Below are 15,000 nucleotides of genomic sequence, written 5' to 3' on the forward strand. Positions count from 1 at the left end.
AATTGACATCAACATCCACGGTGCATGCAAGCCCTGAAAGAAAAACACTTTTCCAACAGACAGACCAGGCTTATCGGCACCCACGTTCGCATATCTTTTGAGCACCAGACACCAATGTTGCTTCCGTGACATGGATATGGATTATCGCACATCGCACAGGAAAATAAACCCGCTGCTACAATGCCTTCGAATCCGCGGCCAACGTGTGCTCCCGCCCCCAATCCATTCCTCGCCGAAGAAAGAGGAGAAAAGACCATGAAAGAAGTAGCGTTTTATCAATGAGATGCTCAACCGGCAAGCCACAATCGAATCATAAAAATCACCAGATTGCGTACTTAACGGTTTAAACTCTACGGTATTGCATCTTAATTGTGGAATATTTCAAAAAATGTTCAAAATTTTGCTACTTAACAATGCGTTTTCTCACTCTTTCGCTGCTGCTTCGACCGAGGATTGTTATTTGCGTTAAAGCTAGTGCTTAGTAGCTATAGTGGATGCAAACTGTGACCTTGGCAGGATTGTACGACGAAGGTGAGATGTACACCGGATCAATGACAAGAAGTATAGTTTGTTGAGCACGCAGCAATGTAACCAACTAGTTCATATGGTGCTAGAAATGACCAAACAAGGTGGCGATTACTTAACATTTTAATTTCCCCAAAGCTGAATGATAGGGAGCTTGTTTTGCCTTTCCTTTTATTAATTTATCACACAATCAAGGTAGCCAAACAAACCTGTCACTTGTTATTAGTGACAATCACACTCGCTGCTTCGATCAAACACCGAAATGAACAAAAAAGACAATTTGAAGAGAACCCTTTTGGGCATCTTAGATCTTTCTGCATATTCACTGCACGCCTGTTACAAGGCAAAATTCACGGTGTGAGGATATAGCAAGAACAGTCGCGAATCCAAAAGGCTACATCCACAGTCGTATAATCAGTGGTGTATCGAGTACCTATTTAACATCATGTTTAAGCCGTCACCGACTCAAAACATCCTGCCAAGTTCACGAAACGAAGCTTATTCTCAAGGACGTAATGACAAGTTCAATGACGAATGGCGAATAGGGGGAAGGAAGGGAAGAGACAGAGAGAAAGAGGAGAGACAGGACATTCGTAAGGAGATGACTAGACTAAGCAGTACAGACAGTGTGTAAATGTGTCAAGGAAATTCAAATCAAGTGCAGGGGAATCATCAGTACGTCATATGGCAACATGGAGGATAGACGATTAAACATGAAAGTGAAAAAAAGGATAGTAGACAAGGGATGAACCGTCATGCAAATTCAGTGGATTCATGGGCCAATAAAACAAAGTATAGGCCTCCGTTTTGGCTAGGAATGGATGCATTAAATCATGTCTGTCTATGATAAGTGTAAGCCTTTAAGAATATAAGATGAATAAACAAACGACAAGAGACTTACCTTCACGCAGCAGCGGAGAAGTGAGCGATATTTTAACCGTAATTGCACCATCAGAGACAAGCACGGCCCCTTCAACCGGTGCCATCGTCACCGTGTACTTATGATCTTCGGCAATTTTCTTCAGCTGAATCGGAAGTTCCGTTACGACGCGCTTCAGCAGTGAAGTGGTCGGTTTTTCCGCACACAGCACGACGAGCTGGACACAGTTATCGCCATGGAGCAGAAGACCTAAAACAACCGCACGAAAACGCACCCAAAGATGAATGGATGGATGGATAAGCATCGAACGTACAACATTGGAGAAGCCACAGGTCCCGCTTCCGTTACCTTTGGCCAGCAGCCCTACGCGCATCACGCCCTTCAGCAAACGTATACCGGTTCCTTCGGCTTCCTTTTGGAACGAAATCATTTGATTGGCAGCGTCCGCCTTGCCTGCCGCACCAGGCACTGCCGTTTGGGGTGATTGCTGTTGCTGTGTCGCTGCTGGTGTTGTAGCGGCTTGCTCTTTCCCCTGGCCAGTGGCCACAGGGGATGGATCCTTGGCCTTGGCCGCATCGCTCGAACTGGAAGCTGCAGCACTGACCGGTGTTCCACCACCGCCCGTAGTCATAACATCGGACACCAGCTTAAGTGCACGCTCGGTGTGCGAAACAATGCGCTGGATCGTCTGTAATTCCTCTTCCTTCGGGTAGATCTCGGCATGGCGTGCCACAACATGTCGATCGTCTGAGGATTCCGGTCGGCGCCCTGGCAGCATACCGAAGAACGGATGCCGCCCGAACGTACGCATACCGTGGTCTTCTTCCATCTCCGCATCCGCCATCCGTCTACGATTCCAGAACTCTTCCTGCATAGCCTGCCGGTGGGCGCGCGCTTCGGCAATCTTTTTCTGCTTCACCGTTGGTTTAATGTCCACCACCAGGTCCGGTTGCACCTTCTTCTTGTACTGCAAGCGGTGCCGGCGGCCCTTCATGTGCATCTCCTTCGCATTCGGGTCATTGAACTTGCACTCGCACAGCTTGCAACTGAAGCTCACCAGCTTGCCCTCGTCGTCCTTGATCTCCTCGATGAACTCACTGCCCACGGGGCGTACCGATTCCTCCGAAGACTCGGTCCCTCCACCAGCCACACTGCCACCGCCGGCAGATGCACCGCCACTACCGTCTGCTTGGTCGCCTCCCTCACCCCCAGCTCCGCTACTGCTGCCCTTCTTCTCATCCGCATTCGGTGTTGGATCACAGGCCGGAATCGGTTTGCCGAGCTTCGTGTGCAGCTTGACCACTTTCTGGTGCTTTGCACCACGAACGTGGGCCGCGTACGCATCATTCCCGGTACAGGTAACACCACACAATTCACAGTGTAGGCTGTTTGGCGGGCGGGCCGGAGCCGTGCCACCCGGTTCAGCTGCCTGTTTCGCCAGCAACTCTCGCTTCTTGTGCTTCTGACCCTCGAGATGCTCGCGGTAGGTTTGCGGCCCGGCACAGCTGATCTTGCACACATCGCAATAGTGAATGAGCAGCGGTTTCGGGGCTGGTTTGCGTGACTTGAACGGACCTCCTCCTCCACTCGGTCCACCACCTCCACCGGGCTTTTTGTAGCCTTGCCAGCCACCACCGCCAGAAACCATTGGACCACCGCCGGGTACGGTTCCACCGGGCACTGCTATTACCGCCGGAGCCGGCTGTCCGACCACGTTCAGTGGGGCTTTAGTGTTTGGTGTGGGTTGTTGTTGCTGTTGTTGCTGCTGTTGTTGCTGCTGCTGGGTAACGAACATGGTAGCACCGTACAATGTCGTTTCGTAGTTGTTATAGCCGGCCACTGCACTGTTCGGCGGAGTGACGGTGGCCAACGTGGCTGGCTTTGGTGTGGTGTGCACAGTGGTTACGGTTTGCGCGTACCCGGAAGTCTGTGGAACGTACGCCTGTGGTTGTGGTGGTGGTCCCGGTTGCTGTGGTCCTGGCTGCGGCGGATGACCAGTGGTGTACGGTGTGGCCGGCGGTTTGGCCGGCTGCAGGGTCGGTGCCCGGGGTGGCTGAGCGTAGCCCGGTGCAGGTGCTGGCTGAAATCCGGCAATCACCTTCGGTCCCGTAGCACCGGCGTCGTACGCTGTCGGGGCAGAATAAGCGGCCGTTGCACCCGGTGCCTGCTGATAGTACGTCTTCGACGTATCGTACGTCTGCGTAGTGCGCCCGTATCCGTAATCGTAGTTAGCTGCCGTTGCCGTGGCTTTTTCGGGAGGGTAAAGAGAAAACAACTTGACAAATGTGCTGACAGCGTGTGAGAAGCCATTTGCCCTTTACGGTCCATTTGGCGAATACGGATACTCACTGGCGTAGGTAGCGGGGTTTGGGGCCGGCTGATACGGCTGCTCATAGCCCGCCGGACGAGCCGTCCCGTACGTTGCGGCAGCCGGTGCCGGAGCCGGAGCTACAGCGTAGCCCGTCTGTGTCGTTGGGTAAGCGGTCCCAGCGGCAGCGGTACTGTAGAGAGGGTAAAATAAAAAAAAACGCGTCTATATCAAACCCGACACGTCCAAAGCCTGCTACCGCACGTGCTAGTGTGCTGCCAAGAGGTACCAAGAGTGGCGTACAGTTCTCCAGTTAAGACCCGTTTCGGTGAGCATCAAAAGGCCCAGACATGCAATATGCAATTGCACCCCCCCCCCCCCCTCCTCATTCGTTCATTGCCCCATCAATTTGATAGTTAGAAAGGGACGGCAGAGATATGCTGGCAAATGCCGGCAATATTCTGCTGCCACTTCGATATTCCCTTCTCTGCTTTTTTTTCAAACTGAAGTCCCAAGCACCTCTCCGAGAGAAAGGCGACCACGGGCACGACACGGCTCGTTGTGCTCTTCTCTAACAATAACCTCCGCGAGGAGAACTGCTGGTGTTCTAAGTGGCGGGCGGGTATAGCAGCGAGTCGGCACTGAACAGGAGCACTAGGATGGTTTCAACGCGGCTTTCATCGATTTTCAAACGATTCTCTTCTCGGGCTTTCTGCCCTTTCCCTTCCCCGTTTATCATCCAAGCAGGTATCATCTCCGTGCGCTGCCTGTGAGTTGGGCTTAAAAATGCCCATACACACCATCCGGCACACAGCGCATAGGAGGCTGTGCAACGGCGAGGTTAGCAACACAGCCACTACAAAATACCAAAGCGGAACACTTTAGCTTCGGGGCCGATTTTCCATTTTTCCTTGAAATTATGCAACAGAAAACGGCCTCACGGATCTCGCTTCTTTCTTGCGAAGCATAAACCTTGATTTTAGTATAAGTTGCTCTGTTAAGGCCAAGATACTAGCAAAGTGTTCCACCAGATGTTTCATGCTAGTGCTTTTCACTGCAAACCCTGCCGGGAGTCCCGGGGAGCAGTGACGGTGAAGAGTTATCTTTTTACCGGGAGACACCATGTTTTATCTTGCACATTCACTCACGCACACACGACGAAGATTTTCCGCACCTGCTCTACGCATCATCCAGTGATGACGATTTTCCCTTGGTGATGGTGATTGGAAAAGTGCGGCCTCTGCACATCACACAGCGCTAAAAGCAGGAAATCGGTGCCTCCATCACGAACCCGCTGCTGCACCTCATCCCGTCGTCCTCCAATCCCATCACACACGCAAATGCCGGCTCGTTGCGCCGAGCTGCCCCCTTTCTTCGTCCTCGGCAACCTACCAGCACCGCACCTCTTCCTCAGCACACACTCCTGCACAACACACACGGAACCGAACGGAATGGCTCGAATGGGACGGGATGGCATAGTTCCGGGGACAGGAATGTTTGAAACGGCACGCTCACCTACCTGTACTGTGTGGCTGCATGCGGGAACCCAAAATAGTTATTTGTGGCCATGCTGCAATACACGCTAGGGTACTACACTAAATGTAAGTGCGCTGGATGTGAAAAGAAATGTGTCGGAAAAACGAAATCGTCGCCTGCCTCGGCCTACTCGCAGTTTTCTCCTCGAGCTGTCAAAGCCGCTCAAACCCATCACGAGCACAAACAGCACCACCCTGTGCACAGGGTGCCTCCCGGTCATGCGATGCGGTGTGAAAACGGTACACGGGAAGTGTTCAAGGATAATGAAACGCAAAAACGGTTGGTTTTGGAGTGTGCTATTTTGTACCAAATAAATTAAATTGTATTTCCATTTTACATCGAGTTGCTCGGTCGAGAGATGGATTTGTAGCAGCTAGTTCACTACATTTAATGAGTGTCCTATGGAGGGGCTACGGTATGACTGTGGCAGGTCAGCTACAAACACTGGTACGCGAAATGGTTCCGAATTACATCGTTCTATTTTTCGCTCTCTTCTCTTTGCCAAAAAGGAAAAAAACGGCACACGCTGATTGAAGTAGTCAGGTCGCCTCAGATTAGTGCTTCTTCACGAACTCCTCGCCCTTCTGGATGTTCTTCTTAAGCTCCGGGATGGCCTTCTTCAGCAGCTCCTGCTCGAAGGCGTTCAGCTTGGGCAGGCCCAGGTTCTTCTCCAGACCGTTCTTACCCAGCACCAGCGGGGTAGCGAAGTACTTGGCCTCAGTGACGTCCGATCGTACATACGCACACTCGATCACGTTCTGCTCTCCGTTCATGGCACGGGCGAGGGCAAGCGCGAAGCGGGCACCAGCATACGCCATCGAAAGGGTGGCCGATCCGGCACCGGCCTTTGCCTTAACCACCTCGGTACCGGCCTCCTGGATGCGCTCGGTCAGCGCAGCAATCTTGTCCTGCGGGAAGCTCACAGCCGGCTTCGTCTGTGACAGCACCGGAATGATGGTGACACCCGAATGTCCACCGATGACGGGGACGCTCATCTTTTGCGGATCGACACCGGCCGCCTCACCGATGAACGTGTTCGCACGCACGATATCGAGCGTCGAGACACCGAACACGCGACGCGGGTCCAACACTCCAGCCTTCTCCAGCGTATCGCAGGCAATCGGAACGGTCGAGTTGACCGGGTTCGAGATGATGCCGATGAGGGCCTTCGGGCACGCCTTGGCACATCCCGCCGCCAGATCGCGCACGATCGAAGCGTTCGTGTTGAACAGATCGTCACGGGTCATGCCAGGCTTGCGGGGTACACCAGCCGGAATGATAACGATATCGGCACCCTTCAGGGCCTTCTCCAGATTCTCGGGCCCATTATAACCGGTCACCTTCGACTGGGTCTCGATGTGGGACAGATCGGCCGCGACGCCGGGCGTGTGCACGATGTCGTACAGCGACAGTTCCGTAACCAGCGGGCTGTTCTTCAGCAGCAGCGACAACGGTTGACCGATGCCACCGGAAGCACCGCAAACTGCCACCTTCACATTGTTCTGAAACAACAAGAATCAACGAAAGAGTAATTAGTATACTGCGACTATTTTCATGTGATTGTATCCGTTACGTTCAAGGATGCATCGAAGAAGGTTGAAAATTATCAGTTTACGCACTCTGTTACGTAAACATTTGCGACAAGAGTGAGGGAGATGTAAACAGCGCTGTCTCACTCGCTCTCAAGGGCCCACAAACAGGCGCACATTATCTCACAAGTTGACCGGGGGCAATGTAACGTCGAAGGTCACCTTTTCGTTTTCCAACCCCGCTACAAAACCAAAATCCCTAGCTGGTTCCGTCAGCGGCCCCGAATCTTCCCACGATAGTACCACGCGGGGGCGAATACTAACCTGACTCGAGGTGGAAAAGTTCTTGGCGCTCTGGGTGGCGGCGGTTTTCACTGCGCGAACAAACATCCTTTAATGATTCTCGAGGCTGTGAGGCGACCGGTTACTGAGACTGAAATGATCCGGAGCACGTAACTTGATAACTTCGGCCGAAAAATCGGAAAACCCGAGTGGATCTCCGCGAGAACTGTCAAGCAGACTCACCACAAGGTTCGGTCTCGACGAGATGGCAACCCGGCCACTGGTCTGTCAGCGATTTTTCACAAAAAAACGCAAAAAGAAAAACACGCAGCAGCAGGTGCATCTACTCCCAAATCTCGCCCGAAGATTTTCCCGGACTTTCCCATTTTCCCGCATCTAGTTCAACGTGGGTGGGAAACGGTTTGTAAAACACGCCACAGTACCTGATAGACAGCACCAGAAATAGTTAGAATCGCTCTTGTTCTGCCCTGATCCGATCTTTGGTGGCACGCAAACGTCTCGCAGAAGTTTTGGGCTGAAGTGGCCTTTCCTTTGTTTCCTGCGGTTATGCGGTCTTCGCGTTAAAACGTCGCCGTGTGTGGGAGTTCCTAGTTGCCCAAGTTTTGAAGAATAATTGATGAATTGTCGCGAATAGTCGGGGACACTGAAATATATCTGTTGTGCGATCAACTGTTGTGCACCATCTGCGGGACTGCTGGTTGTTGCTGAAGAAGGAGCACATCAACAAACTAAGCGCAAAAGCCTTCAAATCCAGCTGCACTCGGATCCGCAAAAGCGGCCCAATTATGACGCCCAAGCAACGTAATGTGGCGATGATGGGATATCGTTCCGTAGGTAAGTGTCCCATGTACGCTTAAAATCTACACGCGCAACGCAAAAAATCTGTTTCAAGCATTCTGTTTCACTGACCTTGGCACGGAATCTGGGTGTACCCAATTTTCTCGTGGATGTTTGATTGGCAGATCGAAATAAAATTTAAAAATGTTGGTCGAATTAGCCCCTTCCGGCTGTTTCTACTCCACTGGCCAGCAATTTATGTTGCCTGAATCATCGCCATCCTTTACGGCGACGAACCCTTCTGTCGCCGCAACACCCACAAACGATGCTGCGCACCAACGAAAGGCATTCGTCAATGAAAAGTGGAGTAATTCGATCTACTTACCTACATCCTTACGACGACGATGAATCATCGGCTTGGTGGTGGTTCCTCGCACAACAGTGAAGCGCAGCAGCATATACGGTACTACAGTGATTTATGCTCTGGTCCTTTTCTTCGCAGGAAAATCGTCACTCAGTATACAATTCGTAGAAGGGCAGTTTGTTGATTCGTACGATCCTACGATCGAAAACAGTAAGCATTCCTCCACCTGCAGCTGGGATATTGCATTCGCGAGCAAACACTGACCATGCCCGTGCCGTTCCATGTTTTAGCCTTTACCAAAAAGACGCGCTTCAACCAGACGGACTATGAAATACGGTTGGTCGATACGGCCGGGCAGGATGAGTACAGCATTTTTCCCGCCCAGTATAGCATGGACTTTCACGGCTACGTCCTGGTGTACTCTATCACCAGTCAGCGTTCGTTCGAAGTGATAAAAATACTTTATGAAAAGTTGCTCGACATGATGGGGAAAGCATAGTAAGTATAGGAATGATGTTGGTCGAAAATGCAGGATATTTTTTATTGCCTTTTTTCCAAACAGTGTCCCGGTAGTACTCGTGGGAAATAAAACTGATCTGCACCAGGAGCGAGCCGTTCCGACGGAAGAAGGCCGGCAGCTGGCAGAGTCGTGGAAGGCCAAGTTTCTGGAAACTTCCGCCAAGCAAAACGAAGTACGCGCACCGTGTCGCTGTTGGGCTCGTTGGATGTTTTTTCGCTTATCTATTCCTTTTTTCTCATTTTCCACAGTCGGTAATTGACATTTTCTCGCTACTGTTGAGTCAAATCGAACGGGAAAACTGCAATACAACCGAAAAGAGCAGCTGCAGAATATCGTGAACAGTTCTTCGTTGTGCTCTACTTACCCTATCGCAGGCAGGCGGAGTTCGATCAGCAACACTTACGAAGGGTGATAACTTTGTCGTTGTAGCTGAAAGATAGTAGCGATTATAATTCAACAGTACCGAAACATGCGTCGTAACGAATATCAGACAACGCATTACCCACCACAGAGGCAAGAGAGAAAGCATAAGCGAACGGAACACTAGAACAAAGCACCCAACAAGCGCGCCCATGCACCCAAGCCCGTAGTTCATGACGGCGTGATCCTTTCCATCGAGCACTCATTCATCACGCGACTCGAGGCTAGCAGGTGTAAGGTAAGAAGTAAATTACACAACTGTAAATGGAAATGAGGGCAAAAAACAGATCGTTTCAAAACGAATCTTATTCACAAAAACTCAACAGCAATAGGGTGAATCGGCAAAGGTAATAGTAAATAGCGTAGCATCGTTTTTCAAATTGTTCATGGCAGGCGAGCGAAGAAGAAACAAAGCTAAACAAGAACACGGAACGTTCCGAAACCATTTCGTGAAAAGCGTTGTTTTCGGAGGTTCCTCCCAGTGGTCCCAGTCCCAGCGTTGCAAAAGGATGGAGCAGTCCCAGCCATTAATGGCAGTGCAGTGAGTCGAGAATGTAGGCACAAACTATATAAATTAAAGTGGATGATAACGAAAAACTAGTGCGTGTAGAAATCGTAAGACAAGTGAATTTGACTTGTGGAGTAGAGAGAGGGGCAGCGGCAGTGCAGCAGGAACAGGTATGCGGGTCTAACACACGGTGATGACTACAGATGGTAACATGAAGTACAGCTTTCGAAACGAAACAAAACAGATGTATGGACTGAAGTGATGGTCTTGGGAAGATATTTAAAACAATTGCAAGATACATTATTTTGTTTCGTTCGACAGGACTGTTGGATTACGTTCTTTACATCATAGTTTTAAGGGAGATATCAGTTTTGTTTTTTGTTTTTATTACAGGAGATGGCCTAAATGCTTCCTGATATTTTTTTATTATTTGCTAAGCGAAATGGCGAAACCAGCGCTAGCGGCCCATTTGTAACGAAAACTAAATTTACTTCAGCCATGCGTTTCACAAGCTCCACTGTGACCTTAGTGATCGTGCTCGTACAGTAGAGAGAATTGAAAGCAATTGCGAGGGGAGCAGGTAAAAGGGCGTCCGGAATAGCGTGGTTGGGCGCATTATTGGTTCTTTATTTTACGGCCGATTGGCTGGAATACATGTAGCATGGCAGTGGAAGGCCAAGCTTAAAGATTTCCTCCATTAATCTTTCCGTGTTCATTTCAATCTATCCGAGATATAGATATAGAATGCAGTGTACAGATTGTGGTCGATAGTAACAAAAAGCAAGCGTTAATTTTGACATTTTTAAGTTAGGAATAGTTTCTACCGATTACCTCCTGGATATGACCTAGTACACAAGCAATACTTTGTCAAATATTTACTAAGCCGATATGTTTCCTCCAACATTTCACACATTCATCCTCTTTATACAGCTTCAGTTTGAATTGAGACAGAGAAAAGACGAAATATCTAGCTGAAGATCACTGAAACAATGGAAATCTTGGCAAAATTGAATTGTACATTGAAGGATAGGGCAGCTTGCCTTCGAACTGTTCAAATAGCAAACAAGAATACACACGAAAGCGCGCCATAAGCACACAAGGGGAATCCGGCTTAATATTCCTTTTAGTCAACAGCGTTGAACATGTTAAGAGAGATATCACAGGCTGAACTTATTAATCTCACCATACACGTTACAGCTCAATATCAGACAGATTAAGTTCGATATCACCGTCCTCGCCGTTGTTAGCCAGATCGGAAAGAAGTCCACTGTACTGTGATTGTTGGCCACCTTGTTTCTGATCATGCCGGCCACCTCTCGTATGATCGCGCATGGAATCGTACGCGCTATCGTCTTTCGGCGGGTCCGACTTCAGTTTCACATGGAATTCAAACTCCTGCAACCGTTGACGGGTTTGTGTGCGGATGCCGGGCCCAGTTGCCGGCTCGTCCTCTTCCTCATTCAATAGCGGACAGCTGCCAGATGGTTCAATTTCAAAATTCAAAAGATCATCTTCCTCTTCGTTGATCGCAGTGTTCGGTTTAGAAGTTACCAAAGAAGCTACCATCTGTGTAGTATTGAGTTGTCTTTGGCTTGGACGTTTGATTTGATATGCTGATTGGCTATGTGCCTCTGTTCCGATGTTGGTCAAAACAGTATCATCCAGTGACGGTAATCGTTCATCGCCTTTTGGATGCCCATTTGGTACGGTTTTTTGTTCGTCTTTTATAGGTTCATTGGGCGTTTTGCTGGCAACCGAAGAAGAGGATACTTTGATTAACTCATCCGTAAAAAAATCATTCTCATCATCATCTCCGAACACTTTACTCGAGTCCAGGAGTGCACTGAACGATTTGTTCTTGTTTTGGCTAGTCTGGCTGGTCTGGTTGCTCAGGCCGGTGAATCCGTCAATCTGTGTGCGCGCATCGGGCGGTGAAACATCCAACTCCTCAGTGGCAAAGTTCTTTCGCAAAGTGTCGAGCAAACCGCCCAGTTCTTGATCATCCAGTGGAGTTTTCAATGATGGATCTTCCTCAACCAACTGGTGCTTTCGCTTTCTTGACCCTGGCCCGACCACTGCTGGCTCTGCTTCATCGCCGGTTGGTGCTTTCTTCAGCTTCTTCAAGTTGGTTCGGGGTTGAATTGCATATTTAGAGTAGTCTCTTGCATTCGTTTGCTGGTTCGGTTCGGTTGCTGTGGCTGTCGGGATGCCAGCAGTGATCTGAGTGGATGATATTGAAGGTGGCGTAAAACCACTCAACGGCTGCTGCTGCTGCTGTGATAACGCGCTCTGTGCTGCAAACAATCCACGGTGCTGCTGTTCCTCTTCCTTTTCCTTCGCTGCCTGCTTAGCCTTCTGCTTAGCAATCATGTCCCTCTGATAACGGCGCAGCACGTTCGGATCGATCGGTCGAACCGTTGCACTGTCCAGGACAGCTTGTTCGCCCAGCTGCAGTAGACTTAGCAGCCGATCAATGAGACTCTGCTCCGGACCAAGGGGAAGCTTCGCTTTAATGGGATCATATGGTGTGATGCCAATCTTCCCAAAGCCCCAACTTGCCTCCATTAGCTCGATAACGGTGATTGCATCGATCGGTGTAACCTCTGTGCGGAACAGCAACCGGGCGTGCGCCTGCGCCAGCCGGAAGAGACTGTCCAGCAATCGAACGGTGGTCCGTGTCGGATCACGGAACGGATCGGAGCGACACGCTCTGTAGTACGCACCGAGAATCATGTTTGCTTCCGGTGAAACGCGTGGATGAATGTCCTTGATAGCGGCAAAATGAAGCTGCAGCTTCTCCAGATCCCAATGGGCTAGCTGATCGATGCGATCGTACCAACCTACACCGAATTGTTCCCGTTCTTCGTCAAGCAGCGCCATACTGAGCAAGTGGCTTGCGATATCGGCATCCCAGTCTGGGGCACGAATATCGCGCAGGATCAACACAATGTCGAAGCGTGATAGCAGTGGACCACCGATACCGATGTTGGCTGCCGATGTACCTTCGCCGTCGGACATGGTGTACAGGTTCTTAGGGTTGGTGGCTGCCAGCACCACGCACCGTGTGCTGAGTTTGCACACCATGCCGGCCTTGGCCACGCTGATAGTCTGCTGCTCCATTGCTTCATGTATTGAGGCCTTGTCGGGTTCGCGCATTAAATTGAACTCGTCAATGCAGCATATCCCACCATCGGCCAGTACCAGCGCACCGGCCTCTAGTTGCCATTCGCCCTCATCTTTTACCGCGGCTGCCGTCAGTCCGGCTGATGAGCATCCCATTCCGGTCGTGTAAACTGCTCGGCTAGCAATCTCCGAGGCAAACTTGAGAAGCTGCGACTTTGCCAAACCGGGATCACCAACCAGTAGTAGATGGGAATGGCCACGTATGCTGGTTGTTCCCGTTTGCTGGTCCGCGTCAACCGGCCGTTCCGTGCAGGAAGCGAGCGCAAGGGCAACCGCAAGCTTTACCGGATACATGCCACGTATGTTGGGTGCGATCGATTGCACAAGCATATCTCTGGCCGCCAGCTCGCCTATATCCCTCAACACCTCCTGCCACTCGGCCTGCACACAGAGCAAGTGCTCGGGCAAATCCTTTGCCCAGCTCGCCTTACTTTCCTCACGTGCCAAACTGTTGGCACGCATAGCGATGCTTACTTCCGTACGTTTTCCCAGTACCGGTGGTTTCCATCGGTGCTCTATACGACCGCAAACGGTGACACAATCGCCCGGCTGGCAGGTATCGACCAGGTCATCCTCCAGCGTCACCACCAACGATGCCGGCACGTTCCGTTCGCTCATGATCTCCTGTATACGGATCTCCTGATAATCCCGGCAGTACTCTGGCTGCGGTTGAGCCGATACGGCCTGTAGGTGCCCTCGGCAGCCAGATTCCTTCGCTGCCGGGCACGCTCCCGGAGGATCGAACACGTACGATCGACCGTAGTCGGCCTCCAGCAGTACCTTACATTTGCAACGCGTACATGTGTACTCGCGCTTGAACTCCAGGAACCGGGACGAAGTCATGCGGATCACGCTCCCCTTCACCTGCAGAAACTGCCCGACGTGATCGTTGCTCGGGTAGGCTTGCTTACGCTGCAACACTTCGGTCGGTGAAATCGGCATGTTCACGAACCGTGTGTGACAATTTTGCTTGATCTGGAAGCCCGGCTCCAGGAACAGATTGCCCTCGATGAGGGCTTTCTGGGCGCGTAGCAAACACTCGTTCCATCGTAGCACCTCGGCGTCGGTGTTCTGCAGGATGCGTTCGTACAGGACGGGTTGTTTCCGCTGCAGGTGGCTAAGGCTGAAGGGAGAAAATTTCGGATTATTCCTCTAGCGTTTCATGGTGGCCACCTTGTGCAGCGGACACGGCCTGGGGCTTACTTGACATGTATCGAAACATGCAGCAGATCGTCGGGATTGTTGAGCAGATCGGTAATCTCTTCATCGTGGTACTGCTTCAGATAGGCCTCCATCGCCATCGCCACGAACACGGATTGTAAAGAAAGGAATTCAAAGCGCGATCGACACAGTAACTAACGGAATCGCTTAACGCATTTCACTAAAACGTAAAAGATTAACAAATTCAACAGCGCAGCAACAAAACACGGAATCCTTATTGCGCGCAAAGTGTCTATAGGAAACAGGTGAAGTCATAGCACTTTTTTTCTTTTTTGCTTTTTTTCTTTTTTTGACATTCGACGCCTTGTTTACGTTCATCACCAAACCAGCGTGCGTTTGAATCCGAAAAAGTGCAATGGTTTTATCAGGTATATTTTCTACCTTTGCTCGTTTAAATGATACATTTTCTAATTTTAGAACAAACGAGCAGCCCCGCTGTGGCTATCAACGTGTCAGCAGGGGCCGAAAACGCCGGCTATCTCTGATTCTGAAACGAGTGGAAAAGGCCCGGATCCGGCTTCCAGCCGGTCACTGTCGGCTTAGACTATTGGTTAAAGGACAAAAGGACGGAGACGATCGGAGTGTGATGGACAATCACATCAGCGCCAAATGTACGGTGCATCCAAAGGAGGGTGTTGTCTCGTATCCGACCAGAGATCCGGCGAAGGTGAAACCTCTTCGCTTGTTCCGAACACGGAGCAGCAAGGAGAAGGAGTGGGTTCTTCTGCCCGAATAAAGGCAGCTCCAGCGCGCTTTGTTCATCATATAAGAACGCTGGCTCGGCAGATCGTCTGCCAATCGCGAGGCGCATCCAAAAGAAGAGTGATAAGGGAAGAAGATCCGCTCCTATTCCTAGTTTGCCACCGTCGGAACAGGTGTCTTCTTTTGTAAGGCGCATCAAGAGCGCATCGCCTCGTGAGCAAGGA

General features: G+C 50.6%; 4 protein-coding genes and 1 pseudogene across 5 annotated transcripts in view; 2 read left to right on the forward strand and 3 right to left on the reverse strand.

The window, feature by feature from the left end:
• The window catches only part of LOC126569306 (zinc finger RNA-binding protein 2), a 10,220-nt gene extending 4,762 nt beyond the window's left edge, over positions 1 to 5,458 (reverse strand). Inside the window, exons 1-4 of the mRNA XM_050226288.1 lie at positions 5,233 to 5,458; positions 3,755 to 3,906; positions 1,754 to 3,652; positions 1,427 to 1,654 (exon numbers count right to left, since the gene is read on the reverse strand). Coding sequence (XP_050082245.1) covers positions 1,427 to 1,654; positions 1,754 to 3,652; positions 3,755 to 3,906; positions 5,233 to 5,282 — 2,329 coding nt within the window. The 5' untranslated portion in view covers positions 5,283 to 5,458. The remainder of the gene's footprint in view (positions 1 to 1,426; positions 1,655 to 1,753; positions 3,653 to 3,754; positions 3,907 to 5,232) is intronic.
• A 75-nt stretch (positions 5,459 to 5,533) lies between these two features.
• Positions 5,534 to 7,264, reverse strand: LOC126581662 (malate dehydrogenase, mitochondrial). Its single transcript, XM_050245477.1, has 2 exons — positions 7,103 to 7,264; positions 5,534 to 6,751 (listed from the first exon to the last, which is right to left on the reverse strand). Exons 1-2 carry the CDS (start codon positions 7,166 to 7,168, stop codon positions 5,804 to 5,806), a joined length of 1,014 nt encoding a protein of 337 aa, XP_050101434.1. The 5' UTR covers positions 7,169 to 7,264; the 3' UTR covers positions 5,534 to 5,803.
• An 84-nt stretch (positions 7,265 to 7,348) lies between these two features.
• Positions 7,349 to 10,775, forward strand: LOC126574140 (GTP-binding protein Rheb homolog). Of its 2 annotated transcripts, XR_007608212.1 has the most exons (6): positions 7,349 to 7,915; positions 8,361 to 8,432; positions 8,513 to 8,720; positions 8,785 to 8,914; positions 8,991 to 9,840; positions 10,064 to 10,775. XR_007608212.1 is itself a non-coding variant. In XM_050234154.1 (5 exons), the coding sequence occupies exons 1-5, from the start codon at positions 7,867 to 7,869 to the stop codon at positions 9,078 to 9,080; spliced, it is 549 nt and encodes a 182-aa protein (XP_050090111.1). In that variant the 5' UTR covers positions 7,349 to 7,866; the 3' UTR covers positions 9,081 to 10,775. The 2 variants fall into 2 exon arrangements, 1 of the variants encoding a protein (XP_050090111.1); XM_050234154.1 differs by having other exon boundaries at positions 8,991 to 10,775.
• LOC126574131 (DNA helicase MCM9-like) lies at positions 10,776 to 14,293 on the reverse strand. Its single transcript, XM_050234126.1, has 2 exons — positions 14,057 to 14,293; positions 10,776 to 13,976 (listed from the first exon to the last, which is right to left on the reverse strand). The coding sequence occupies exons 1-2, from the start codon at positions 14,152 to 14,154 to the stop codon at positions 10,862 to 10,864; spliced, it is 3,213 nt and encodes a 1,070-aa protein (XP_050090083.1). The 5' UTR covers positions 14,155 to 14,293; the 3' UTR covers positions 10,776 to 10,861.
• Positions 14,294 to 14,310: 17 nt separating this feature from the next.
• LOC126574137 (dnaJ homolog subfamily C member 16-like) overlaps positions 14,311 to 15,000 on the forward strand; it is a 1,644-nt pseudogene continuing 954 nt past the window's right edge.

The sequence above is a fragment of the Anopheles aquasalis genome, chromosome 2 (assembly GCF_943734665.1).
Source record: "Anopheles aquasalis chromosome 2, idAnoAquaMG_Q_19, whole genome shotgun sequence".
Taxonomy (NCBI): Eukaryota; Metazoa; Arthropoda; class Insecta; order Diptera; family Culicidae; genus Anopheles; species Anopheles aquasalis.